General features: G+C 39.6%; 1 protein-coding gene across 3 annotated transcripts in view; it reads left to right on the top strand.

Moving 5' to 3' along the window:
* Window positions 1-27,997, top strand: part of Cfap20dc (CFAP20 domain containing) — a 230,944-nt gene that overhangs the window by 181,110 nt on the left and 21,837 nt on the right. For all 3 annotated transcript variants that reach the window (XM_047531685.1, XM_047531684.1, XM_047531683.1), the window contains one exon: window positions 4,086-4,147. In XM_047531685.1, coding sequence (XP_047387641.1) covers window positions 4,086-4,147 — 62 coding nt within the window. The remainder of the gene's footprint in view (window positions 1-4,085; window positions 4,148-27,997) is intronic.

The raw sequence follows: 27,997 nt of genomic DNA, 5'->3' as shown, positions 1-27,997 counted from the left end.
AGAAAAGCATGCCTAATGTGTGCCACCCTGTGAGCAGATGCCCCAGTCACAGAAGTCTTCTCAGCTTGGAAGGAGGGAGGGAGGGAGGGAGGGAGGGAGGAAGGAAGGAAGGAAGGAAGGAAGGAAGGAAGGAAGGAAGGAAGGAAAAATCTCATGCATTCATCAGCATGGCATGTTGCAGAGCATAATATTTGGAGAAAAAATGAAGCAAAATACACTTAATAAAATTACAAGCATATGGTGAGGTTCTCAGACAAGTTATTTATGGTCTTGATTAACCTCACATTATTGCCATTTTCATGGGTTTTACATAAGAACATAAAAATATTGTTTTACCTTTTAACATAGAAGGATTATCTTCTCTCTTGTTCTTTTGTTTAGCCTTCACTTCTCTCCCTCACCCCCAAATTTCTAGCAGCTTGATCATAGCAAAAGCAAAGTCTCTCCTGCTCCGTGGTAGTTAATTTTATGAGTGCTGGTTTCCTGGCACTAGTGCATAGCAACAGCGCCACCAAAAGGACGAGGTCCGGCTTTCCTCGAATCTGTTCCATTTCCTTCCACAAGAGCGTGTCTGTTTTACACGATTCCTGGCTGCTGTGTGTCTAAAACACAATACACTGGCATTTCAGGCACTTTATAGTTAATAGGTCTTAATTTCTTCTGAACTACAGATTCATTAACTTCTCAGCTCTCTTTGGGTATAATGAGTTTTCTTTTAATCTTCCTAAATCTAAAAGGTAAGTAGTTGATTGTGCTAAGCTATAGATAAATTAGGTGAGCAGATGTACTGATACGACTATAGAAATGATATATGAAAGTTGATATTAGAGCCAGTATAATATCTATGCTGTCAGGAAAAAATACTGCAATGTACAAATTGTTCTGTTTAGTGACTATGAAAGTCACCTCATCCCAGGAAACAAACTTGCCTTATTCTCAGAGTACTGTGTATTATATCTTATGTTTGTCCCAAATTTAGCAGTGCAGCAAAACTTTTTTTTTTCTTTTAAATATATAGTGACGTCGTAAGAATTAAATCAGATAAATTTAATTTATAATAAGGAAGTAGTCATGTATATGTCAAATAAATGTATTTCATGATCATTTCTTTTTTTTTTTCTGTCATACACTGAATGGATTTTGCTACATTTGTTATTCAAAAATTTTGTATTCAACTCTGTGTCAATTCCCAATATGGGTTAAACCCTATAGTGTAGTGTTTCAAAGGATGAGTTGTGGAATCAACAGACTGGGTTCAAATTCTGGCACGCTGTTTCCTGGCTGGCATGACTTTGGGCTAGTAACCAGTGTGTGAATGTCTTCTTCTATTGTACAGAGTTGTTAGTTCTGTTGACTTCATAAAATTGCTCTGAGGATCCAATGAGAGAATATCTATCAAGAATTTGCATGGAGTAAATGCTTAAGAAATACCAGTTACTACTATTATGGTTGTCGTAGATATTGGTTTCTTTCTCTCTGTATCTACTTATGGTATCCTCTAAATGTGACTGCATCCCAAAATCAAAAAACAACAAATTTTATTTTCTCTTATGGATACTTTTACGGGATATTACCTACCTAAAAATTGATAGGCTGCTGCATATGGACAGAAAAGATATTTTTCCTCCCCCATCCTAGGTTCATGACTGAGGCCCCTATAACAAAAGATAAACGGAGGCAAACTTATTTAAGTGTTGCGTGACACAGGAGACTTTGTAAAGAATTGAAGGGCTGGGGAGATAGCTCAGCTGGTAGAGTGCTTGCCTCACAAGCACAAGGCCCTGAGTTCAATCCCCAGTACCGCAAAAAAAAAAAAAAAAAAAAAAAAAAGAATTGAAGACCCAGAGAAATGGTTAATCTGCTTGTTTTTATGCTGGGCTTGACAAAGAATGGAAAGTCAAGGAGAAAGATGGTTGGACAAAGGGGAGATGAGCTAACGGAAATGAACTGAAAGAAACTTAAGACCTTTTGTTCCGTTTCTTCTCAGTGAGGCTTTGTCTCCAGAGATAAGGAGGCTCTTTCTCCTGGGTAGAAGGGTGCATGAGGGTCTTGTGACTTGCTTCAGAGGCAGGATGGAAAATCCTCCCTAGGTCCCTAGGGGAGAAGAGCAAGGGAAGGTGAGAGTGACCTTCCTGCTTCTGCCATTTTCCCAAATGCCAAGGTGCCATATTTGGGGTAGCATGTCCTGAGCCATTTGTGGGTGGGGACATCTTGCTTCAGCTAGACCGTCACTCCACCTTTCTATCTATTTGTGTCAGCAGTTCTTGCTGCTTTGAGAAGCTTCCACAGGTTGTTTTTCTTTACTTATTTTCTAACACTTAAAAATCACTATGCGTGTGAATTTTTTCACTCCTGGTATCACTGAATCTGTTTTATATAAATGTGAGCAAATATGGGAATGGGCAGCCTGTGAGCACCAAAGCCACAAACCAGACAGGGGCTCCCAGGGACGGAGTAAGCCATTTGGAATAAAGACTTGGGATGAGTATAAACAGAATTAATAGCATAAAATTAAGAAGTGGGCATTTGATGGAATATCAGGACGATGATGCCTGGAGAGTTATGGAGACACCTCTGAAAATAAATAGGCAGAAGTCCATTCACTGGAGACCTGAGTGCAGCTGAAATACCAAACGAATACCAATGAATTTATTGTCAGGAGTATCACTACACCAGCGCACATTGGTCCAGAGAACCTGTTTGGCCCCCTTTGCTTGGTAATTTCTTTTTTTGCTGGGAAATAATAAAGCCTAAATCACAGAACTAAATTTCACTTGCAAATTGCTGAAAGTCTTATTTCTCTAGCGAGATCAAATATGTCTTATGACATGGTTTTCCTTCCACTGTTCTCCCAGCTGTTGTTTCTTATTACTGCAATGTTGATGCGTTGATATTGGTTCAATTACCAAAGTATCTGAGTCCATTGAAATTCATGGCACGTCACAGGTAGGCAGGCTAAGTGACTGTGGTGATCAGACGGGTGTTTGATTTAAATTAAAGGAACACTTCCAAGAGATTATTTATAAAGGAAGACAGTTTACTCTGAAGAATTCCCATCACCCCCACCATTAATATTTTAGAATCCATTCAAATAAGCAATACGGAAAGTAAGGAAGATGGGTTCTTTATGAACTGGTACCACTGCCACACTGCTTTCCTCGGCCAGCTCCCAGGCCCAGAGCTACACGTGAGAGTGTCCATGCTGGCCCCCTTTGGCTAAGGAAGTCACATTTGGAATGGAATTCAAATGTGTATAGCACTGGTAGTGAAATGAGACTATGAGCAGTAATTTCCATATTAGGATTCAATTGCTGTTAACCATACAAGGGAAATGCTGAGAGACATGCTCAAAAGAGAATTTGTATTCCATATAATGGAATCTTCTCCCATCCTAGAGCAATGGGGAGAGACGAAGTTCTGTGAAAGGAGAGACTTGAAGGACCAAGGTTGTAGCTATGTCATGAAATTGACATTCAAAGTTGTCTCGTGGAAGGAAAAGATGAGATTTCACATTTTTGTAGATGCTGTGATTACTTTTCTCCGCTCCCTGACCCATGCTTACGGTTATATTATACACGGGGGAAATGACCATTGTGCCCTAAGATTTACACATGCAGTGCTTATTGATGGCAACATGGCCTTGCAACATACTAACATTAAGACCTCAGTAGACTTCCTGTTCCTCTGGCCTCTGGGTTATTGCTCATGCTAATGCTCGCAATGCAGCGTTACTTCCACAAGATATCTTGTTTCTATTGGAAGATGTCCACAAATGTCGGCAGCATAAAAATTCCACCAGGACAAAGATTCTGACTCATGAACTTGGATGACGCCACATGCTATTTAGTCCAGTCACTGATCATTAAAGGAATCCATGTTTTCTCATTTATATCACTCTTCTTCTATTTGTTGGGTCTTCCAGAGATCCTTTGCCTATACTGGAATATAAAATCAGCCCCTTCTTGTAGATTGTGTCTCAGAAAAGAAAAAAAAAAAAATTACGGCACTGGAAATGTGTGTGAAAGTATATATAAAGAGTCTTGTCCTGATTAATACCTGCCTCACCAATGTTTTATCTTTTCTAGCCTGTCAACCAGGGTCGTCACTACCAGAAAGAAATGTATCCACCTTCTCCTTCCAACCCTCGGTAAGAATCATTAACAATCCCAGTGGTCTTTTTAAAAACAGATTATTGAGAAGATTGTGCATTTTTCTTGGTTTCCTGAAATTGTTCTCCAAAATTTCCAAAGAGCATCCAAAATTCTTTTCCTTCAAAGTCTTAGTTCATCCACTTTTCTTATTCAAACTGTGCTTTAGTGAGTTTAAACACCTCACTGTGGGGCTTTGAGCAAGTCTTTTAACTCAAAGTAGTTCAGACATAATAATTGCCTCATCATATTTTGAGAAAGTTCAGATGGACTAATATGTGAAAAATTCTTAGCACAGTTCTAAGCAGAGTGAGCTCTATTGTTTATTCATTATTATTTTATTTACATAAATATTCCATTTTAATGGATAGTTGATGTTTGATACATTTTAAGCAATATATATTATATAACTATATATATGCCTTTTAAATTTATCAAAATAGCTTATATATATATATATATATATATATATATATATATATATATATATAACTTCAAGTGATCATTCTTTTTTCTCAATTCCAAAGTTGGTAATCTCAAAATTATTTCATTATTTCAAAAATATCATTGGTTGAGACCCTGGATTAATCCCCACTACCGAAAAACAACATCAAAAATTAATTGATACCTGAATCATTTGTCAAGACCAGAAAAAAAAAAAAAACTCACAATTTTAGGCTGATTAGAAACAAGCAAACCTGAATCTGAGCTTTAAAATATATATAGTATTACATGACTTTCTGATTTAGATAAGGTAGCTTATCCATATAAGTCAATATCACTTTATCACTATTAGTTATACACTAGGAATTCATTGAAGAGAAAGTCTCTCTGAGCTCCAGACACAGAGTCTGAGTTACTGGGATGCATCTCATTATCCAAATGCATTCATTATCAAGTTATTTAACCTGTACTGTGGGTTGTCCTGTGGAATAGACAGAAATCCATGATAACATTGTGGCGCTAGCTATAGGACGTGGTTGCTGTTACATAATGTCTGAATTAAGACTCTTTTGTTATATATTAAAAAAAAAAAAAAAGACTTGGCTAGTATTGAGAGAGCTGGAAAGGGAAGGGGCAAAAGAAGGGATTCGTTAAGTAAGAATATAGGGCTATGTCACAGAACCCAGGGTCAACCAGGCCTCTGGAAGGTCCTGAAAGTAGGGACCAAAAGCTAGCAGGCAGCCACACCTCATCCCTGCTCCCTCTGCCTGTATTCTGCTCCATTCTCTCTAAGCTCTTTCTACTTCTCCATCCACATATGGCTTTCTGACAGCTCTTGAGTTTACAGTTCAAAGTACCTGCGGAGGCTGACAGACTATGTCTGATTCCCAGTATCTATGTTCCAAGAGAGAGAATGTGGTTGGTCTAGGTTGAGCCAAGTATCCACTTCTGGTCCAAACAGCAAAGAACCAAGCCCTGGAAACTAACATGGCTCCCAGGAGACCAGCCATGGCTTACAGGCATTCTATTGGGGCTCAGAATTATGATATGGGTGGAGTAAATGTTCTTTAGTAGTCTTCTGATTGTTCCTGATCTGTGCACCTGATCTCATCATTCTTTCATCAAATCACACTAAGGGTAATTTTCTCTATTTATAAATAGATATCATAAGAAGTTTAAAATTGAGAATGGAATTTCAGTATGTATAAAAATATGTTTCAACATTTCTGTATACAAATAAGCTTTCAAGGAAACTGGACATCCAATTTATAACAAATTTTAGAATTTGCAGTGTGAACTAGTGAGGGTGATATAATATATGTTAGAAAGTGGAGGCTTTGTTTTAATAAAAGGAGGAAAGGTCCCTGATTTTCAGCCTAATTCTGCCTCCAACCTAGTCTATGATCTCAGACAAGTCCCCTAGTCTCTCCAGATGTCATTTAATAATGTGAACACACTCGTGTGTAAAAGAAAGAATTTGAATTATATGCCTGCTGAGGTCAATTCTACCTTTATGATTCTGAGACTTTAATGAGACACATTGTAGACTTAGAATAATGACGCCTACCATCAAAGTTTCACACATCTTATTTTTAATCTTACTGAACTCTATAGAAAACATACTTCATAAATACTGGATAGGTTAGTGAATGAATGAATGAATGCTTAGATGTAGTAGTATGTGACTTTAAATGTCCCATTTACCAGTTGATTCCCAAAGTCAGAATATCAAAATGATAGAACATAAGAAAATTCACCAAGAAAGCAAGACTGTATATCTTGTGCAACCAATTACCTGTTCATTCACTCAGCAAAAAGTAATTTACGTTTCTACATAATGAAATAAAAAGGACAAATTCTAAAGTAAAGAATAAAACGGCCATCGACCCCATTGCCAATGGGCTATCCACAGTTTCCTAGAAAATTAGTACATAACTATTCAGAAGACCTGCAGATTACATGGCTTGACTCTTGGCTCATAAATTCAGACGCGTGGAGAATTCGACAGGAAGGCATTATTGGGCCATAAATACAGAAGATGATAAAATTCTGAGATCAGCATATATGATCCTATAAATGGGATAAATTGAATCATATAATACATGTAATTTAACTTAAAATTGAAAGCAATGATTCTTCTTAAGATTTGTATTTATTATATTTCTTATAAATACCACCTTATAAAATAATAAATATATAAATACTACCCCATGCTTTATGCCTCAAAATACAGAACTTTAAAATTAAACTTTAAAGTTAAAGGATACTGATAATTAAGGTGAAAAAGATATAGGTAAGAAGGTCAGTCTCTAAATACACCCTCCTGGATAACCTGAATGCTAGATGGAAAGTCTGCACGTGGAGACTCTGAACGGTACCAGAACAGCGTGTGTCCAGACAGGCTGTGATCAGAGGAACGCCAACCCAGCAGGGAGGGGAGGTGTGTGCTGCTCGTTCAGTAGGACAGTGTGGCAATGGCCCTCTTGGAAGTGAAATGGCCACATTACCTTCAGTGAAATATCCACAACTACTCAAGACCTAAGAACCTAAGATGTTTAAATTACATATACTCGTGCCCAGATATGTACCTATGAAAGTCGACTTTCAATTAGCTTCATTAGTGACAAAACAGCCAATACCCCCCAAACTCTTGCATTTCCGCTGTGCTCTGGAAAAGATTTTCCTTTCTGTGACATCACTGCCTTCTTCCTTTTGTGTGTGCAGGATTAAAATTAAAGATAGTACGCAACCCACAGAGGAGGCAAATGTAGGATCTGAAGAGTCGGTTCTAGGTTGAAAATAGCTAAAACGCTGCATATATTCATAGATTGTTTTCTTCACAGTAAAATCATTTACTTATGCTCATAGGGCCGTACTTGACATTGGATGGAGGTGGGATGCAACGGTGATCATTTTCCTGAGAGATTGCGATCTAGGAATTGAAATATATATGGTTCACCTCATCGCGTTCCCTGGCACTTCTAGGTTTGCAACACAGTCACTTCCCATGCATTGTCGGGCAGGGGTGGTATTTCCCATTATTTCTTCCTAACACACCTAGTGATAGGCAGCATCTCAGATGCTGGGGCCCTGACCTCCAATGTCTACAGGCACTGCCTCTTGGGGCGCTGAAAGCCTTTACGACAAGGTGCAGAAATGGCTAACATAATCCAATATAATTTAGAGGAGTGTGGGGTAGGAGGAAACAATTTCACAGTTCATTCATGTTGAGAAATGTTCCCTAGCATGTAAACTTTCAGGCTGCCAAACAGAGCAAATGGATGCCGTTTGCAGCCTCAAGTCATTTATTTTAAAATGCCATCTATTGGTTTGCCAGTTCACAGCTGTCCCTGAGGTGCATCTATTTATATGCTTATGTAGATTCTTCAGAACAGCACAAGATTATTTTTGCTCAGGAATGAATTTTATAAAATAATCTTTGATTACATTCTGGTTTTCTGTTCATATGGACGGAGTCGATAACCAGGCTTTCGTTTCAAATGATGATTCTATGTGCTATTTTACAACCCATTGGAAAATTAGAGAGAGGAGGGAATGTAGACAAAGGCTTTGTGAGGTTCTAAATGGTTATGAGAAAAAAAGAAAATAATTCTAGAATTCCCAAGCAGTAGCAATGGCACGATTTTCTCAAGTGCTTGCTTTATGATTTATTGCTTATCTGTAGTTTTTTAAGATGTCATTGCAGATTGTGTTAGGGCCTGAATCCCTTATAGCTTTGCCACATGTTTGTGTGATATAAACATACTTATAACTATAATTATCTGATAAAGCCCTGCTGCAGACTTTGACAAATGATTAACAAGCAGTGACCTCAGCTCCTGCTGGCTCAGCTGGCCTGACGGAGGCAAGCTGGCCTGTCATTGTAACCTACATGCACCACTCTGGACTGATCACAGTGGCTTCATTTTTCTTTTCTCTCCAATTGTCAGGAGTCAACCTAATGGGCTTCTTTTCTATTGCTTAAGCTTCTTTTTTTTTTTTTTTTTTTTCCTAACACAAAAGAGAGATGTACAAATAAATAAAATTCAATGCGGACCTTCCATGTAATTTTCCTCTCCAAATGATTACATTTGGATCATTTTAAAAACAAGTTGGGTTTTTAACAAATATTCCTCCTTGAGATGAAGACACACAGAGAATTTCCATATTAACCAGCAAATATTTCATTCCTCTAAGAAGAGTTTTGATGATTTCTGTTATTTGGATTTTTTGCATTATATCTTCATGATTTGTTACAAAAACCAAAGGCATCAGAGTTCATTTCTATCACTTCTCTCGTTACCTTTAACTAGCAAAATTGTCTGTGTCTCTTGTTTCAGCAGCTTATCCCCACACATTCACACTGATTATTCAAGGGCCCCCATCCCACATTCAGAGCCTGCAGGTCTGGTTCAAAGCTCACTGACTGAAGACCTGACAGGCTGTCAAGTTCTCTAAGGGCAGGGCTCACTCTCTAGTGTACTTGCTATCATCATCTATCAATCTAGAATGTTCCCCAAAGTCCTATTTGCTTTAGGCTTAGTCCTCAGTCTGTGGTGCTTTAGGGAGGTATTTAAACCTGTTATGGTTTGGATGTTAGGTGTCTCCCAAAAGCTCATACATGACACAATGTAAGGTTTGGAGGAGAAATGATTGGGTTGTAGAGCCTTAACCCAATCAGTGAATGAATCCCTGATGGGATTAACTGAGTGGTGACTGGAGGCAGGTGGGTGTGGCTGGAGGAGGTGGGTATTGGGGGCGTGACTTTGGGGTATAGATTTGTATCTGGAGAGTGGAGTCTCTGCTTCCTGATCACCATGTGAGCTGCTCCCCTCCACCACACTCTTTCACTATGACTTTATGCCTCCCCTTGATCCCTGAGGAATGGAACCTGATGTCTGTGGTCTGAGACCTCTGAAGCCATGAACCCTCAAATAAGTTTTCCTACCCTACAATTGTTCCGGTCAGAGCAGCGAAAAACCCGACTAAAACAGAAACTGTGAGAGAGCAGAGCCTTGTGGGAGAAAGTTATTTAGGGGAGAGCCTTTGAAGGGGATTTTGGGACCCTGACCCCATTCCTCTCTCTTTCTCTAATTCCCTACCACCACCAAGTAGACAGACCTCCTCCACCACGCAGTCCCACTGTGATGTACTGTGCCCCTACAGATCCAAGGGAACAGGGCCAAGTGACCATGGACTGAAACCATAAGCCAAAATAAACCTTCCGCCTTTTAGGGAGTTTATGTGAAGTATTTGTCACAGTGACAGAAAGCTGTCTGTCTAGGTCTCTCCCCCACCCATCTTGTTACCTGGCCAGAGTAGAAGCTGTACTAGCATCTGAGTTGAGTGAGGGAGGAGGAGACAGGGCAGCGTTCTCTATACCCAGACACCATGGAAAACTAAAATCTTCATCATGAATATTACATTTTGTAAAAACATTTACATGTTGTAAAAATGTCTTTGCAAGAACTTTATCCTTTCATTTTCTGAAAATATAAAGGAGACAATGACGTGACTTTATTCGCAACCAGGTAAGATTGTGGTTTCTTGAGAGGCCTTGTTTGAACAGGGTTTAAGTCTACTTTCCAAGCCTACTTCTTGGATGGTGTTTCGTATCACTGGGCATCGTGCTTTCTCTGTGCCAAACACCATGCTTATCTCTTTCCTCAAGCACTCTAGGCTTAGTCCTGCCCCAGGCGCTCTGCTTGGAGTTCTAGATGGTTGCATAGCTGCCTCCTCCTGCCACCTGGTCTCCGTCCAAATGAACACTGTCTTCAGAGAGGTCTTTATATAACATCAACCCTAAAACCACTGTCAGTCACCTTTATTATTTTTTCTTTTGTCCACAGTAATCTTCACCAACTGACATTCTGTGTATTTTCTAGATGTACACACACACACCTGTGCAGAATGCTGGAATGTGAACTCCATTAGCCGAGATCTTACCTCTCTTTTACTGTATCCCTAGCTCCTCAAATAGTGTCAAGCACCTAGGAAACACTCAATAAATATATGTTGAAATTGTTGGAACTCACCTCACAAAAATGGATTTCCCAATTTTTCTTTTTATTGGGGGGTGGGGGCATCACTAGGGATTGAACTGAAGGATGCTCAACCACTCAGCCACATTCCCAGCCCTTTTTATTTTTTATTTTGAGAAAATGACTCGCTAAATTGCTTAGGGTCTCACTAAATTGCTGAGGCTGGCCTCAAACTTGTGATCCTCCTGCCTCAGCCTCCTAAACCTCTGGGATTACAGCCATGTGCCACTGCACCCAGCTCCCCCATCTTTCTTATGGGTTTGTTTGAAATGCTCCCTTAGAAAATGTTCAAAATCTAAAGTCTCTGTTGAATGTATCACCTTAAACCTGTATATAGAGACAGATTTCTAAAATTGAATTACTGTGTTCTCCCTGTATTCTTATTGGAAATTGCTTTTCTGTATTGTTCCTATCTGTGCCCATTTTATGGAGTCCAGGTGCCCTTGCTAGAAACCTGCATGGGCTACCACTGCTGTGGAAGGTGTACTCAGCCCTCACCAGACTAACCTATCTGGATAGGCAAATGGAAAAATAGAAATATATATATTGTTTTTCCCTGTGGTTCTGGTGCCCACCTAAATTCATGTGACTTCCTGTCCCTCTTGTGCCTAGAGAAGACCTAAGTCCACTGTTATGCCCCTAAAATAGACTTTTTAAAATTTTTAATACCTTTATTTTTATGTGGTGCGGAGGATCAAACCCAGGACCTCACACATGCTAGGCAAGCTTGCTACCACTGAGCCACAACCCCAGCCCAGATACAATTACTTTTAACAAAATAGACTTAAAACACTGAGCTTTCCTTCCTGATGCCCAGCAGAAACCCACCCTCAGAATGACTTTTCTAACCCCTCCAGTCCTGCTCCGAGAAAGCCCAGTTGTAGGCCCCCCAGTAGCAAAACACACTCTTCCAGAATCATCCTGCTTTTCACCCCTGACCACTCTTAACCAGGCCCAAGTCTTACACAACTCCAGAGGGAACCTTCCTACAGGATCACATGGGACCCAGCAACCCACCAGCAGCACCACGGGAGGGACAGAGGTGGAGAGGTGGGCAGCTGGGGTCCCCTGCCGCATCCCTTCTTCCCCCTCTGCCCTTGGCATTCGTTGATCTGTCCAACCCCCTTTCAGTCCTGGTTCTGATGGATTCTTGTAGGTGAATGAGTTTGCTCAGACTGTGTGATTGCTTGTTATCCTGTGCCAGGCCCTAACTAGCCACCAGAGCAAAGAACTCGATGTCCACCCCTGCCCACCTGTCCTTGGTGTCTTTGTCCTGGGTCCCTCCACTGTCCATTTTTAGATCTGCCTAACCAAGTACCCATCTCCCTCAGCTGAGAGGTCCGTCTTTGTCATAGTCCTCTTGGGCTCTAGGCTTAGCACTTCAGCCTGAGTCTGTTAATGTTTCCTTTGTACATATTAAGACTGGGAAATACCAATCAATATTTTAGTTATTGTCTTATTTTCCGAAATTGTAAACTCATGAAACTCATTTCCATGAAAGTCTCAAAACACCAGGTTACATCTTATCCCCGCCACATCCCCGAAGCTTCTATGCCTGAAATGACAAGTCCCTGAAAATACTTGGCATTCTTAACTAGCAGAGTGTGGGGCTCCCAAGATTGCTGAACCTCACCTGCCCTGCAATCACTACACCCATCCGGATGGTGAACTCGGGTCACTCAGAGCACTGGACCACAGTCCAAAGCCATATCTACCATTCTAACACTTGATTTCATTAAAAGATTCAGCTTCCCCTGCTAGAAGAATGATAGCCTTAAAGTCGAATTATTGCCGGTTGCAGTGGTACACACCACACCTGCATCCCAGCAGCTCAGGAGGCTGAGGCAGGAGGATCTCGAGTTCAAAATCAGCCTCAGTAACTTAGTGAGGCCCTAAGCAACTCAGTGAGACCCTGTCTCTAAATAAAATACAAAAAAGGGCTGGGAATGTGGCTCAGTGGTTAAGCACCCCTGGATTCAATCCCTGGTACCAAAAAAAAAAAGTTGAAGAACTAATTCCAGTTAATAACAATCACTCCATTCTACAGGAGGAGGGTGCGGGAGAACGTGACAATGAATGAACCTAAGAAACAGGAAGACAGAATTGTCATTAAATGGCCACAGTCGCAGCTCTGACCTTTGGCAATGCTCAGTGTTTTTCAAGTCCCTACTGTGTGACTTGAACATGCCCTTGGTGAGCCTGTGGCTTCCAGCAGGGGCAAGTCCACACTGTGTGTCACGCAGGTGGTGTGTGCATCAGGGAAGCCGGTGGGAGGTCCCAGGCTTGCACGGGACCCGCAGCCCTCCAGACCCGTGCCCAGGCCTGGAAGCCAGGAACGTAGGCTGTAGTTCCTTCTGCCCTCCTTTCTCTTTCTCTTATTAATGAAAAACATTATGTTTTGTAATTGATTAAAGTTAAAACACGTGATTCTTCACTTTAGCGCTGTATTATGTTTACCAGCATTTACTGCTTCAAATTATGCTGCTTATTACTGCATAAAAACCTACTTGGTATAATATATACTATGCAAGTCAAATGCTCAGCCTGCTTAACATGATTCAAAGGTGAAAAGGCAAACAATGTTTAGCTGCTTGGACTGAATTAACACTAATACTATTGTTCAATTGACTCTTTCTTCTCCATTGATTTTAAAAAGTCTTCACCATCCTTGTCATCCATTACCAGAAATCAGATGCAATATCATGCTCAGGACAATAAAATGCTGTTGGGTGTTGGGTTATTAGTGGGGGAAAATATATATATAAATACAAACACACACTCATACATATATATATTCTGAAAAATACTGGTTGGTAAATATTTCTCATATTTTGCCATAAACAACTTCTTTGCTTTTGACTTTTAAGGTTAATAATACCGACATTTGAATTATTATCAGGTAATAGTTAGAAAGCTCAAATTTTACACACTTATATTTTTCATTCCTTAATTCACTTTATTCATAGAACTAATCAAAGCAAGAAAGGGAAAGCAAGTATTTTCTGGGGGATTAATGGTTTTTAAGCAGCAGAAACAATCGTACTGACAAAATAGCAGGAACAAGAAACCCAAAGTCCAGCTTGGCCTCAGGTCACTCAGCGTCATGATAAAATGGAAATCTCAGCTTAAAGTCATAGTATTGCCTGCAATTAAGCAGCAGTGTTTATGCTAATGAAGCTTTGTCTTTTGTGGGAGCAATTTATCTTTAAAGTACTAAATGAAAGATCTTTTCCCTTACAGTAAGTAAGGGTTCAGAGCAGACTGTAAGAATCTATTAAGTGGGCTATTTGAATTGAAGAAAATTCCATCATGGTCAGTGCTTTGACTTGGTGAAGATGTACTTTTCTTTTTCTTTTTTTTTTTTTTTTTTTTTTTGGTACTGGGGATCGAGGCCAGGGGTGCTGAACCACCGAGCCACATCCCCAGCTCTTATTTTATATTTTATTTAGAGACAGGGTCTCACTGAGTTGCTTAGTGCCTCGCTAAGTTGCTGAGGCTGGCTTTGACTCTTCCAACCTCTTTAACAAGGCTCTTACTAAACTCAACAATTGCCTTCATTCTGGAAATATTATTCATTTACATTAGTAGTCCGGAAAAGTTTGGGTCCCTCCCGCTGGAATGATGGAGCAAGTGGGAAACACACAGGGACAACTCCCCATGTGACATTCTCTAAATTTGCCTGTGAATTTCTAAATTTCAGAGCTAGCAAAAAAGAAAGTAGCAGCAAGGCATACAGTAAATGAAGATCTTATGTATTAGGGAAGGAATGAATCTGTCACTTTGACGGATTGTGAGGCAAAGAGCAGATTAGCAGATTACTCATAGTCAGAAGGCAGCTCAGTGTGAAAAATGTGCAGGAAATGATAAGTGCGGGTTTGTGCTGATTTAATGATATTTTTAAACTACAATAACACTCTGGTAGTATAATATAATAAAGCACTTGGCTTGCATTTTTAAATCATCAACATATTTCTAGTTTGACCTCAAAAAACATTTGGGGCCATTCTCTATTAAAATATGTAGCTTTTGAATTAGAAAAAGGCACCATCAAAAAGAGCACAGTTGTGCCTTTACAGGAGGTATCTCTGGCTTTTAAAATTATCTCTTTTCCAAAATAGCATTTGTAAAACAAATTTTAATTATATTTTAAGCACACCGATGCCACATGTACTTTTACTTTGGACATTTCAATCACAAAAACAAATTGTCTTCCAACAGCCATTTCCAGTGAAATGCTTCAAAGATGCCGGGGATATGTCTTCATTTGCTTTTACTGTCACTTGTTGGTTTTATAGTTGAGATTATGGTGTATTTATGAATCAACCTACTATATTTTCCCAAAGATAGTGGATGAAAGTAGGTCAAGTCTGCAGTGAATACTCTGAGTCACAGCAAGATACAAGATGAATCACTTGCTTTATTTTGTATTATTACAAATATTTATCAGAAAACAAAACTTTTTAAGAGGTTTATATTTTTATAGACATGAATTCAAAATATGAATAGCACACTTTAGCTGGGGGCAGTGGTGCACGAGTGTAATCCCAGCGACTTGGGAGGTTGAGGCAGGAGGATCACAAGTTCAAAGCCAGCCTCAGCAACTTAGCAAGACCTAAGCAACTAAGTAAGAAAGTCTCTAAAAAATAAAAGGAGACTGGGATGTGGCTCAGTGGTTAAGTGCCCCTGGGTTCAATCCTTGGTACCTCTCCCCGATACCAACAACAATAATAATAATAGCACACTTCTATTTAATTTGACATGAGTGGGCTTGCATTGCTGAGAGTTTTCAGAATAAAATTTCTCTGATGCATTTAAATAGTTTTTATTCTCACATCTTAAGATTCAAAACCTAATGTAAGGCTTGGGTTGTTTCATTTTATCTTCTCTCAGTTTGTCAATAATGGTTTTGTGTAACTAGGAACAATGAAATGTGTAAGGGAGTAAAATTTATTGTCTACATGCTTGTCTTTAACCCAACTACAAACATACTAATACATCACACACAGGCCCTGAGTGCTCGATACAATTACGGTTCAAATTATTTTATAAATATGATGAAGACTTACGAGAATCCAGCATGTTTTGTACACTTCTTCTCTTCTAACATTAATACTTCAACTTGGGATAAATAAGCTAATGTGAAGAGACGGTCAATATTCCTCTTGGTAGACATTCTTTTTAAAATTTTTTTAGATGTTGATAGGCCTTTATTTTATTCATTTATTTATATGTGGTGCTGTGAATCGAACCCAGTGCCTCACACATGCTAGGCAAGTGCTCTACCACTGAGCCACAACCCCAGCCTCCCTCTTGGTAGAAATTCTGAAACATATGAAGCAGAGTTCACATACATTCTTGCCTACAGTAGCCATTAACACTATTCCCAATTCTCCAGATCCCAAGATTGCACCCTATGTTCCCTTTTTCTGGGTGGAGTCAAGTAGCCAATTAGCCAATTAGAAACAATGTGGCTTAAGTTGTTACTTGGCTGAAGTATTTAGTTGATAATTTCTTCTTCTTATGCTGTGCCCAGAAATATCCAAGCTAGTGGTGGTCCTCTCAGCCTGCTCATTAATAAAGTCCCCACACACACTATCTATTATGGACATTAAACATGAGCAAGAAAAAAACCTTTGTTGTTTTTGAGCCACTGAGTTTGGGGGGTCATTTGTTACCAAGCATAACCTATTCTTGTTCTGACTGACACAGTTACTAATATATTTTGTTAGTGTTTCATATACTTTCATATTTGAAGGCCAGAAATTGGTTAAAATGTTGAGTGCAGGACTCAATGCATTGGCATATAGTAAAATAATTGGTATTAGAAGCTGGTTAACACACTGGTTAAAAGCACAGACTCTGGAATCAAAATGCTGGGTTTGCATCCTTCTTTAACTCTCCAAGCCACAATTTTATTTTCAAAAATAGGGGTTGAGACCAGTGTAGGAAACTTAGGAAGACCCTTTCTCAAAATAAAAAATAAAAAGGGCTACACTGGGTGTGTAGCTCAATGATAAAGCACTGCTGGGTTCAATCCCCAGTATTGCAAAACAAAAAACAAAATTAAAATATAGCTCATACTTTACTGCCTACCTCATGGTGTTATTATAAGGATTAACTGAGATAATACATGTAAAGAGTTTGGTGCAAATATTTGGTAGTGGTAGTAGGGACATCAAAAGTAATATTAAAAATAAGTGTGTCCCAGGAAAGATCACACTTTGATGGAATCAGAGAATCTTTTTTTTTTCATTTTTAATTTTATTTGTTCTAGTTAGTTGTACATGACAGTAGAATGCATTTATACATTATGATAGATCAACATAAAAGGAGTGTAATCTCTCATTTTTTCTGATTATACATATTGTGGGATCACATTGGTCATGAGTCATACGTGTACATGAGGTAATAATGTCTCTTTCACTCTATTATCCTTCCTTCCCCCACACCCCTCTTGAGAGAGTTTGAGGAAGTTTGGAGATGAGCTAAGCCAGCATCTCTTCAGACTCTGCATGTTTTGGCCAGGGAAGCAGGCTCAGCGCACACCCGGCATTCCATTGTCAAACAGTCCAACCACAAAGCCTCCCTTATGCTGAGCTGACATAAACTTCCCTATAACTTCTCTGCACAAATACTAGTTCTCTTTCCAGAAGAGTAAGTTGCATGATACTCCTTTAATTTTTTCTTTTCTTTTTTTTTTTTTTTTTTTTTTTTTGGATACCAGGGATTGAACTCAAGGTGCTTAACCACTGAGACACATCCCCTCTAAATTTTTTAGTAGCACTTCCGAGTCATTCCATCTCTCCTCCAGTCTGTGCTTTCTCACTATAGCCTCAAGGCCACATTGCCCTTCCTGGTCCTGGCATAGTCCTGATCACCTTCCTTTGAACATTTTGGGGTTTATCAAACTGAATTTTGCTAAACTGAACTAAATGATCTGGGTACAATTCAAATAGGACGAGTCAGAATGTTGACGGGGATACTGTATATTAGTATAACTTGGATCACTTCGTGTTTTAGTTCCCATACCTCACTGGTGGCTTACCCCTGACTTAGGCCACCTAAAACTCTCACCATCTTTCTCCAGACTATTGCAGTAGTCTTGTAAGCAGTCTCCGTGCATCCATGTATGCTTTCTGCCACAACCCCTACACATTTCCCAAGGAGCAGTCAAACTGGTCTTCCTAAGCACAGAACTAGCTCTGACACCCCCATAGGAAAACCATTTTAGTCAAATTTTTTGCCACTGTGACTTAAAGATCTGACCAGCACAATTGTAGAGAAGGAAGAGTTTGTTTAGGAGGTCTCAGTCCATAGACAGCAGGCTCCATTCCTCAGGGCTGGAGGTGAGGCTGAACATCATGGTGGAAGAGTGTGGTGGAGGGAAGCAGCTCACATGGTGATCAGGAAGCAGAGAGAGACTCCACTCTCCAGATACAGATATATACCCCAAAGCCACGCCCCCAAAGACGCGCACTGAAAGCCATGCCCCACCTCCTCCAGCCACACCCACCTGCCTCCAGTTACCACTCAGTTAATCCTTTCAGGTGATTAATTCACTGATTGGGTTAGGACTCTTCTAACCCAATTACTTCTCCCTTGAACCTTCTCTCATTGTTTCACACATGATCTTTTGGGGGACACCTCACATTCAAACCACAACAAAATCCCTTCAGTGGGTTTCCATTACTTATAGGATAAAGAAAGACCAAAAACTTTTCATTGGCCTGCAAGGCTGAAGTGGCTTGGCTCATGTTCCTGGTCCAGCCTTCTCTTGCACCACTTTCTGTCTGGAGATTGATATGTTAGCCATGTTTAACCCCCTTTCCTTTTCTCAAACCTGCCTGCCTCAGGGCCTTTGCCCACTATTCCACCATTCTAGAATGCCTCTCCCTGCCCCCTGCCCACCATTTGTACATCATTGTGTGATGACTGATGGATGTTTGTCCCCCTCTCCACACTCTAAGCATTAAAAGGATAGGGATTCTCTTTTTCCTTACTATTGCATTTTCTGTGAGAACCTGTCCCGAAACTGGAACTTGGTAAAAATACTTGTGAAATCCATATTGGTATCTAAAATATTATTCTTGACTATCAAGTTTATTCTGTGTCAGTTCTGTCATCCAACCTATTCTATCAGCCAATGTCTTCCAAAATTTTGAAAAGTATACTCACTGTACCCAGAGACTCTTTATTACAACCTTAGATAGCGCATAGCTGAAGGTGGAGCTCTTTGGTCCTCCATTAAAGATCATCACTTTTAGGTGATCTGATAAATCTAAATTATTTTAATTTGCACCCAGTCCAGTGATAAGCATGTATTTCATGCACAAAACTTCAGTCGCTAGCAGGCTATTTCTGGGATATGATTCACACTCGTGTGCAGATAACTACCATCTCCTTTGTCCGTGGCAGACACGGCTGGTAGACCACAGTCCTCTTGCCCACTGAGTATTGATGTAAACTTAAAATCCTTCTCAATAATGCGCGCCAGGCTGTGCTCCCAGTCAGAATCAGCATGTGATTTATAACCCATTCGTCTTCTTTAAGATTTCCATTATTCATTTAATCAGAAAGGTTATCAAACAATCCATTCCTAGCCCTACCTGACACTCCTAGCCCTGGAGTTGTCATTTTGCTGTCCTCTCCTTCTCTAAAAGCCACTTCCCTGCTCTGTGAAGCATTCTCCGACTGCAGTGAGATTGGGACTGCTCATTGTACACAACCCTGACTCACGTCCCCACTTCAGCTGTGATGAAACTCTTACATCAAATGACAACCGTGGTAGAATTTTTAATTAAATAGCAGTGATTTCTGCCTCTAGCAATGGCAGGCTTGGTTGTTTAACAATGAACTTCCCTCTGAGAATATCCAGAAAAGCCAGACAAAACATGAACAGCCTTTGATTGACGCCACTGGAGAGTTTCCAAGGCAATGAGGAATTATGGGGCTTTGATCCAAGAGAGGGAATGCCAGGGGAGGTAGCCATGCACATCATGCCACTTTGCTCAAGAAAAATGCCACTTCAGAAAGCCACCGCAGAGGGGCTCAATGGCTGAGCGCAGGTTCAACACCACATGAGTTTGGGGAACAGAATCGGAGGTCAAGGTCTATGAGAAGATGGTGCCATAGTGAGTTTCAAAATACTACACCTCAGGTAAAAGAGTGAACCAGAAATAAACCATCTCTCTAGGGAATGGAAGACACGTTCTGAGTCATCCTAATGGACAACCAGTGAGGGTACACTGACCTTCCCATAATTGCTAAAAGCATAGGAATCCCACCTGGAGAAAGAGAACCTCATCCAGAGCCACTGTCCATCAAAACAGAATGGAAGTCGTTAATGGAATTTTTAATTTTCTAGTAAACACATTGATTGAAAAAATAATGAAAAAAACAGTAAAATACATTTTACAAACATAATTTCACTTAACCCAGTATATCCCAAACTATCATCATTTCAATGGGTAATTATGGAAGGAGAACTTTTCCTCCACCAACCTAGATTCTAGAGATTAGAGGTCTGCAAATCAATTGGCCACAGACAAACCAAACAAAGTGGTTCATGACACCTACATTTAGGTGCATTCTGGAAAGAGGGCTCTCCATGTAACCATGGAAAAGCTCGCTATGTCAGCTTAGTAAGGGAAGTGGCAGAGGGTGTCAGTGGGACAGGACCGGATGTCCTGATAAGGCTCATTTACATAATTCCTTGGAAAGTCCACACACTGATAGTCAGTTGTCCCCTAGCTGGAAACTTCCCAGGACATGTGAGGTGGGGGCAGGTAGCAGCTCAGAAGGCTCTGCTTTAGTCAGATAAGAGACACTGCGATAAGATTGATTTCTGTATCTGCTGTTTGTTCACACATTTACAATTTAAAATAGTCTCTATGCCATTCTGGTGGTTTGTTGGTCCCTTCATAGTTAAGATGAAATATTTCTAATGAGGTATTTTGCCTTTTTTTCAATATTAAGTCCTTAAGTCCAGTGTATGTTTTAAATTTGCAAACCATCTCAGTTCATACTAACTCCAATTCAGGTGCTCAGAAGTTACTTGTGACTGACGGTGCTCATAACTGTCATTTTGGGCAATGGAATAAAACATTGAAGAATAGACTCATGACCTTGAGGTAGGAAAAGATTTCTTAATCAGGTCTTGAATTTCACTTGCCATAAAGGAAAATATGGATAAATTAGACATATTAAAATCAGAAAGGGATTAAAGGACACCACTTAGGAAGTAAAAAGGCACACCACAGAATGTTTGCATCACAAGAAGGACTCACATCCAGAATATATAAGGAACCCCAAAGGAAAAAACAGCCAGGTAACTTCAAGAGTCATTTCATGAAAGAAGATAGTCAAATGGCCAGTAAACAGATAACCATGTGCACAAACTGACTAGATGTCAGAGAAATGCAAATTACAAATATACTGGGATTCCACCACATGCCATCACAATGGCTATGATGCAAAATACCCATTTTGGTGAGGACATAGAGTAACTAACACAACCGCTAGTGGAAGTACAAATTGATGTGACTACTTTGGAAAACTGTTTAGGTGGAGATGTACAAGCTGAACAGACCATATCCTTTTCTCCAGCCATGACCCTCCTAGATGTACAGCCAGTAGATGACTTCCAAAGTCATATCAAAACTACGAGGACCCACCCAAGACCCGGAATTTGAATTAAGATTAGTTGGTGTTTTGTTGTTTGGTTTTAGTACCAGGGATTGAACCCAGGGGCACTTAACCACGGAGCCACATCCCCAGCCCTTTTTAATTTTATATTTTGAGACAGCTGAATTGCTGAGACTGGCCTCAAACTTGCAATCCTCCTGCCTAAGCCTCCCAAGTCATTGGGATTACGGGTGTGTGCCATCAGGCCCAGTAATATTAAGATATTTCAAAGTGAAAGCATTTGACCTCCAAGAAACACAAAAAGGAAGAAATCTTATCCAGACTTCCCTTACCTGGTCAAAGCAGAACCTCCCTAAAATACCTTTGCCATTAATCCCCCCTGTGAGGAAGTTTCCTGCAAAATCAGCTACCAGGGACACAGGCAACTCTTCCCATTAACACCCAAATCACCAGAGAAACCTATCAAATTTTCCCATGGCATATCTAAAAGAGACCCCCTCCCATTTCGTTAAGTTGGTACATAAACCTTGATCTCTGGCTATTCAATGGGGTGCTCATCACTGACCAGCTCCCAGGTGCATTGCAAATAAACTTTCTTTTCTCCTCTTACTCTGTTGTTGATTGATTCACAGACCCCCCAACTACTGGACCCAAGTTGGAAGAGGAACGTTTTGCCTCCTTCTATAAACACATCCTTGATAGCTCCGCTCTAGAAGTGATCCCTTATCTTTCAGTAGTAGAAGGGATGAGGGAATTGTGCTATATTTACTCAGTGGAATACTACATTCACTCAAACACATGGATGAATTTCACAAATGTAATATTCCAGCACGAAGCTGGATCTCTGAGGATCTGGTAGGATTCCATTCAGATAAGTTCAGTCACAGGCAAACCGATCTGGAGTCTTGCCACTGGGGTTGCCCTTGGGGAGAGGAGAGGGTGACCATTAGGAGGAAGGGAAGTGTCCATCTTCTGACCCAGAGGGTGGTTACTGTTCACCTTGGGGACATTCACTGAGCTACTATTTGTGCACTTTTCTATGTGTTTGTTATACTTCAGTCAAAGAGTTTATTAGTGGGAATCCTCAGTGAGATTCTTAGTCTGACACTTTGCTCTTTATGATATTGCAATGGTTTTTTTTTTTTTTGTCTTTCTATCATTTTACAATTCATCCTGTAAGCTTTCTGTAGAATGAGTACCATATTTAAGTTGAAACAGCAGCTGGAGTAATTCGATGAGTAATAACAATCACGATGGTACCTTGGCGACTAGAAAGAGTTACTGCCCTCCCTGGCAAACCCAATTGTGCTCACAAGATTGGTCCAACCCCTATAATCCCAGCAGCTCGGGAGGCTGAGGCAGGAGGATCACAAGTTCAAAGCCAGCCTCAGCAACTTAGCAAGACCCTAAGCAACTCAGCAAGACCCTGTCTCTAAATAAAATATTAAAAAGGGCTGGGATGTTGCTCACCAGTTAAGGCCCCTGGGTTCAATCCCCTGTACCAGAAAAAAGAATGGTCCAACCAAGGAAAGGGTTTTGATTATTTCCTCCCCAAGTTTTAGAAATAGAACTTTATCATCCTCTGTATTTAAAAGTCCGTTTATCACCCACATCACTGTTCTATCACAATATTTTTCATTAACTGAAAAGTTACAATTAACATACCCTGCAACTGCTGGGAAATAAATCTAGTCAACTAAATATCCTGTCAACTTTCTCCAGTTCTTTATTTTCTTGTGCAGTCAGCCAACACTGGGGAGAAATTAAATTGTCATTCACCTCACAGAGCCTTCTTTTTAGCATATCATTTGTTTTATTTGACTACTGAACATAAAAGTATAACCAAACTTTGAAAAGAAAATGGAAATCAGTACATAAATATGGTATCTTATTATTCTGACACACTTAATGATGAAAATGATACCCTGTAGTTATTCTTTACAAAAGCCCAGAAAGCTAAATTAAAGCATTAAATTAAACTCCACCTACTCTTTCTGCAACATTAAGTTCCATCATTTCACAGAAAGGTCTAGATGATTTTATTTTGTATTCTAATTTTAAGGCAATTATCCTCTAGTTAAAGTTCGAAAAGGCGGCAAAGTTTTCTGCTCTTGATTTGCTAATGACTTAAAAGTTACAAAGTCCTTAACTCGCAGTAATCTTCTAACTTCAAAAAGTGTTACATAAAGCTACTTGGGAATAAGTCTTTTTTCTGTAATTTCAAATAACAATAACTACTAGCACTATTATCGTGTGGTAGATTTTATCGGGTGACACTGTGTGGCGAGGGTTGATTTTTTTGTGGGTGTCTTGGAGTGTTCTCAAGTCATGGTTCATCTCTCCTCTTCAGATGAAACTTATTTTTCCTACATGGAAATATCAAGGGGAAAAATTGAAATGGCCACGCTCATGGTGTTCATAGTAAGAAATTGAGTATGAAAAAGCTTTCACTTTATCCTGACCTGACTTTGAATATTTAGGGGAAATTCTCAATTTGTAGCTTTAGCTAATGGCACTACAATGTCACACTTCTCTGTTTAACATTCAGCTTTGTTAATCAAGAAAACCATAGATTGGCTCTTTGCATGTTGATTAAATTGATTGCAGCTGTAGGCCTTGATAGCATTTTTTTTTCCAAGTGTCGCTAATTAATCAGACAATGCTTGATTAGTCCTTTCTGTTTTGAGGAGATAAACTGACTTCCTTGAGAATTTTCACCCCAAAATGATTCTCCTCCAGTGAAAGGTAAAAGATGAGTCACTGCCTAGTTTTCTAGGAGGCTGAGACCTTTTGTCCTCCAGCAACTAAAAAAATAAGGAAAAAAGAAAGATCCTTTGAAAAGCAAATTAAAACATAATATTAAGCTTCTTTTCACATACTCACATGAATACATCTCTGAGATGAAAAGAGTCTGTGCTCCCTCTGAGCTCTGAGCAAGCCTGGCTTCCACTCCATTTAAGGCAGCTTTTAACTTTCCCATGGAACCATTGTTGGTCAAGTTATGTTGTTTCTTTCCCCAACACCCCCCAGGGGACTAGGGATTGAAGGTAGGGGTGCTGTACCACTGAGCAGCATCCCTTTGCTTTTTTTAGTTTTTATTTTGAGACCAGATCTTGCTAAGTTGCAGAGAATGGCCTTGAATTTGGGATCCTCCTGATAGGCATGTGCCATGGCATCCAACTGGAGTTATGTCATTGATTTTTCAAACTTGGCACTGCAGAGTGCAGCCCAGGAACCAGGTTCATGAATGATGTATTAAAAAGAAGGATAGCTGGGCACGGTGGAACACGCCTGTAATCCCAGGGGCTCTAGAGGCCGAGGCAGGAGGATCACAAGTTCAAAACCAACCTCAGCGAAAGGAAGGCGCTAAGCAACTCAGTGAGATCCTGTCTCTAAGTAAAATAAAAAATAGGACTGGAGATGTGGCTCAATGGTCAAGTGCCCCTGAGATCAATCCCCAGTACCAAAAGAAAAAAAAGAAGAAATGACCATTTATTCTTTCAGTTTTATTTATAGCATTAGATAAAGCAGTTGTCATTTAGGTAAATAAAATCTTGACAATTTCCAGGAACATTACCAAAATTCTTAAAGATCCAGAATGTTCTGCTGTTATTGTTGGAGTTTATATTTCCAGTGGGGGAGACTGCTCGGAGCAGCTTAGATGAGCAATTTGGCATGAAGAGAACTCCTTTTCTTCTTTCCTCCTCACTGTTAGAGGAACCAATCTAGTATCTAAGCCCAGTAAGCATTTACCACTCAAAATACTTGTTTTATATGTTTTTAAGATGTGTCTCAGAAGTCTTCTTGTAGATCTCATCAACTTGGAAGCTCCTAAAGAAAAAGACTCTGCCTTTAAAAAAAAAAAAGGAAGTACCAGTCTCAGTGGTAGAGCGCTTGCCAAGCACATGTGAGAAAGCCCTCAATTTAATCCTCAGGACAGCAATAAAACAAAACAAAAACAACAACAAAATTTAGTACAAAACCAAGTCCAATCAGTGTAAAAAGAAAGAAGGTAAAAAAATAGATTAAGATCTCTCCCTGAAACCCCCACTTTTACCTCCAGATGTGTTGATGGTTAGTTTCCTAGACACTCATCAAAACTTGCTATGTATGTATTAGAAAATATATTTTATATACATATTTTTCTATATAAAAATGATATGATTATATTGTTCTTCAACTCATTTTAGATTTTTACTGAATAGATCTTTGATATCTGTCTGAGTTCATACATATCAACTGACTATATTTTCCAATGGCTGCTGGAAGTTATTTCATTGTTTAGACATGCCATGATTGATTTATCCAGTTCTCTGGTGATGGACATTGAGGGGGTCTCCAGTTTTTCAGTTACTGTAAATAGTGTTGTAATAAACATCCTCATTCACATGTTTGCCTGTGAATGGTTGAGCTAGTAAGTATTCACAATAAATTTCTAGCAGAATTACTTCTCAAGGTAATTTTGATAGGTATTATTGTTTACTGGTTTATACTTCTGCCCACAGGGTATGTAGGGAACCATCTTCCTATCTTCCTCCTACCAAGTTTTATCAGCCTTTAGAACTCTTGCTAAGCTGCTAAGTATCAGTGATATATCATTATTTTAATTTACATTTCCATAATTATATACAAGGTCAAGCTTGCTTTTTTTTGGAGAAATTTATATTTCTTTTCTTCTGACAGTGCCTATTCATATTTGAGCCTACTTTTGGGGGACCATGCCTTATATTTATTCAAGATCCTTGTATAATCAACTCAGTGTGAGGCACATAGACACTCAGTAACCATTTAAATTTAGCTTAATATATGGGACACACAAAAATAATCTAAAAATTCCTTATTAGATTATAAAATCCTTGAAGCAAACTGCCATCACTAGAATGTTTCACTCTCAATGATATAAATGAGATGTTTTCTCAGGAGATTTTTGTAGGTTATGTTGGGAAGGAAAGACTCCTCTACCCTCTTAGGTTCTGTGACTTGGGCCTGTGAATCAAAATTACTAAAAAGAGATTAGCAGGAGAAAAACATCCACATTTTATGTAATGTTAATATTTTAAGTTTTACATGTGCATGGAGGCCTTCATTGAAAAGAACTGAAGGTACAAAGAAGGGCTAGATCCAGAGCTGATATACCATTTTAACAAAGAGAGATAAACAGTTAAGACAAGACAGAGGTATAGGGGGCTTAGGTTGGAGGCAGTGAATTGTGGGACAGTGATTAGAAAATGTTATAAGGTTCGTTTACACAGATTCCTCTCAATGTCAATATCAAATCCCCACCTTAGGTGATAAGAATGTTCTCTTCCCAATACAAGGAAAGCATCTTCTTCAGGGGAAATATATGCCCTGCTTCTAGGAAGGAAGTAGGAGGTTAGATAGCACTTCCTGCATCTGTTGTATCTCATTTGCCTTCAGCTCAAAGTGATCAATATACTAAAGTAATATATTTGGAGGTAGCGTATTCTGTTCCCCTTGAATTACAACCTTACTCTGACACAGTGAGAAACAGATACTGTCAAGGGGAAGGTTCTGTGTTTCTCATGTGTACTTCCATACACCTGTGTACTAAATTTCCAAAATAACACCATTATTCCTTGCCTGTAATACAGCAACAAGCTCCTAACTAATCTTCAGGGCCCCTCTTTATTCCTCACCAATCCATTCTGCACCCACCTGCCACTGTGGTCTTTCTAAAATGCAAGTCCATATTGTTCTAGCTTAAAATCTTCCAGTGGATCCCCAGGGCCTTCAGCACTTCTCAGTTTTCCATCCAGGCATCGTGCGTTCTTCAGTAACTGACTAGTCTCCTCACTCAACACCTATGTGCACCCATCATTTCATGCTGCTCAAAGTACCCCCAAACTGACTCACAACTTCTACTATGGTGCATGCTATTTTTTCTAGAATATTCTTCCATCTGTTCTCTTGTTACCTCATACTCATCCTTCAGTTATAACCCTTTCATGACTTGTTGAAAGCCTTCCCAAACAGTTCTCCCCTTTGTACAAGTTTCCCTGGGCTCACCTCTAACACATGCTTCCCTCTCTTATCAATGTTGGCCTAACTATCCATTCCCAGTAAACTGGGACCATGTCTTGCTCCTCAGCACGCAGTATAAAAATTTGCAACAATACAGGAGCTCAATAAACATCTATTAAGTGTAGAATTATAAAATAGTTAAGCTGATAACAGTGTAGAGAAAAGAAGTAATCAGACTTCTGTGTTGTCCCAACTAGTTAGGCTACTAGTGGTTGCATGTTGCACTTGAACTTGACTTCTGATGCCTCAATTTGTACCTTGAGGATTGAACCGTCTGTCATAGCTACTGGGGCAACATCTAGAAAATGGTCCTAAAGTGCTACATCATTAATATTTTCTTAACCTGAGGAAAATACTGCCAAGCCAGAAAGACATTTAGTTCTGCAGAGAATGTATAAACTGTATTTAAATGAGTATAAAGAAGTTAATGCTTTTTGAGATTTCTTGGAGCACTGAGCACTTGGCAGGAGATGGATCCTCTCTGTTTTATGGATTTCCTGACAAAAGATATGGGCAGGAGAGGTGCTTTTTAGAAGCTAAATGAAGAAAGAAAAATTATTTCCCATTTGTATGAGCGCTAGCTACATGTCTCCAAATAAACCTGGATTGAGGTGAGAGGAAAATGCAGAATTTGTTTTATGCTTTACTTTTGCTTGGAATGCTTTGAATGAGATGGGA

The sequence above is a fragment of the Sciurus carolinensis genome, chromosome 17, assembly GCF_902686445.1.
Source record: "Sciurus carolinensis chromosome 17, mSciCar1.2, whole genome shotgun sequence".
Classification (NCBI taxonomy): Eukaryota; Metazoa; Chordata; class Mammalia; order Rodentia; family Sciuridae; genus Sciurus; species Sciurus carolinensis.
The sequence above is the reverse complement of the archived record's forward strand: the minus strand, read 5'-3'. Positions and strand labels throughout refer to the sequence as shown.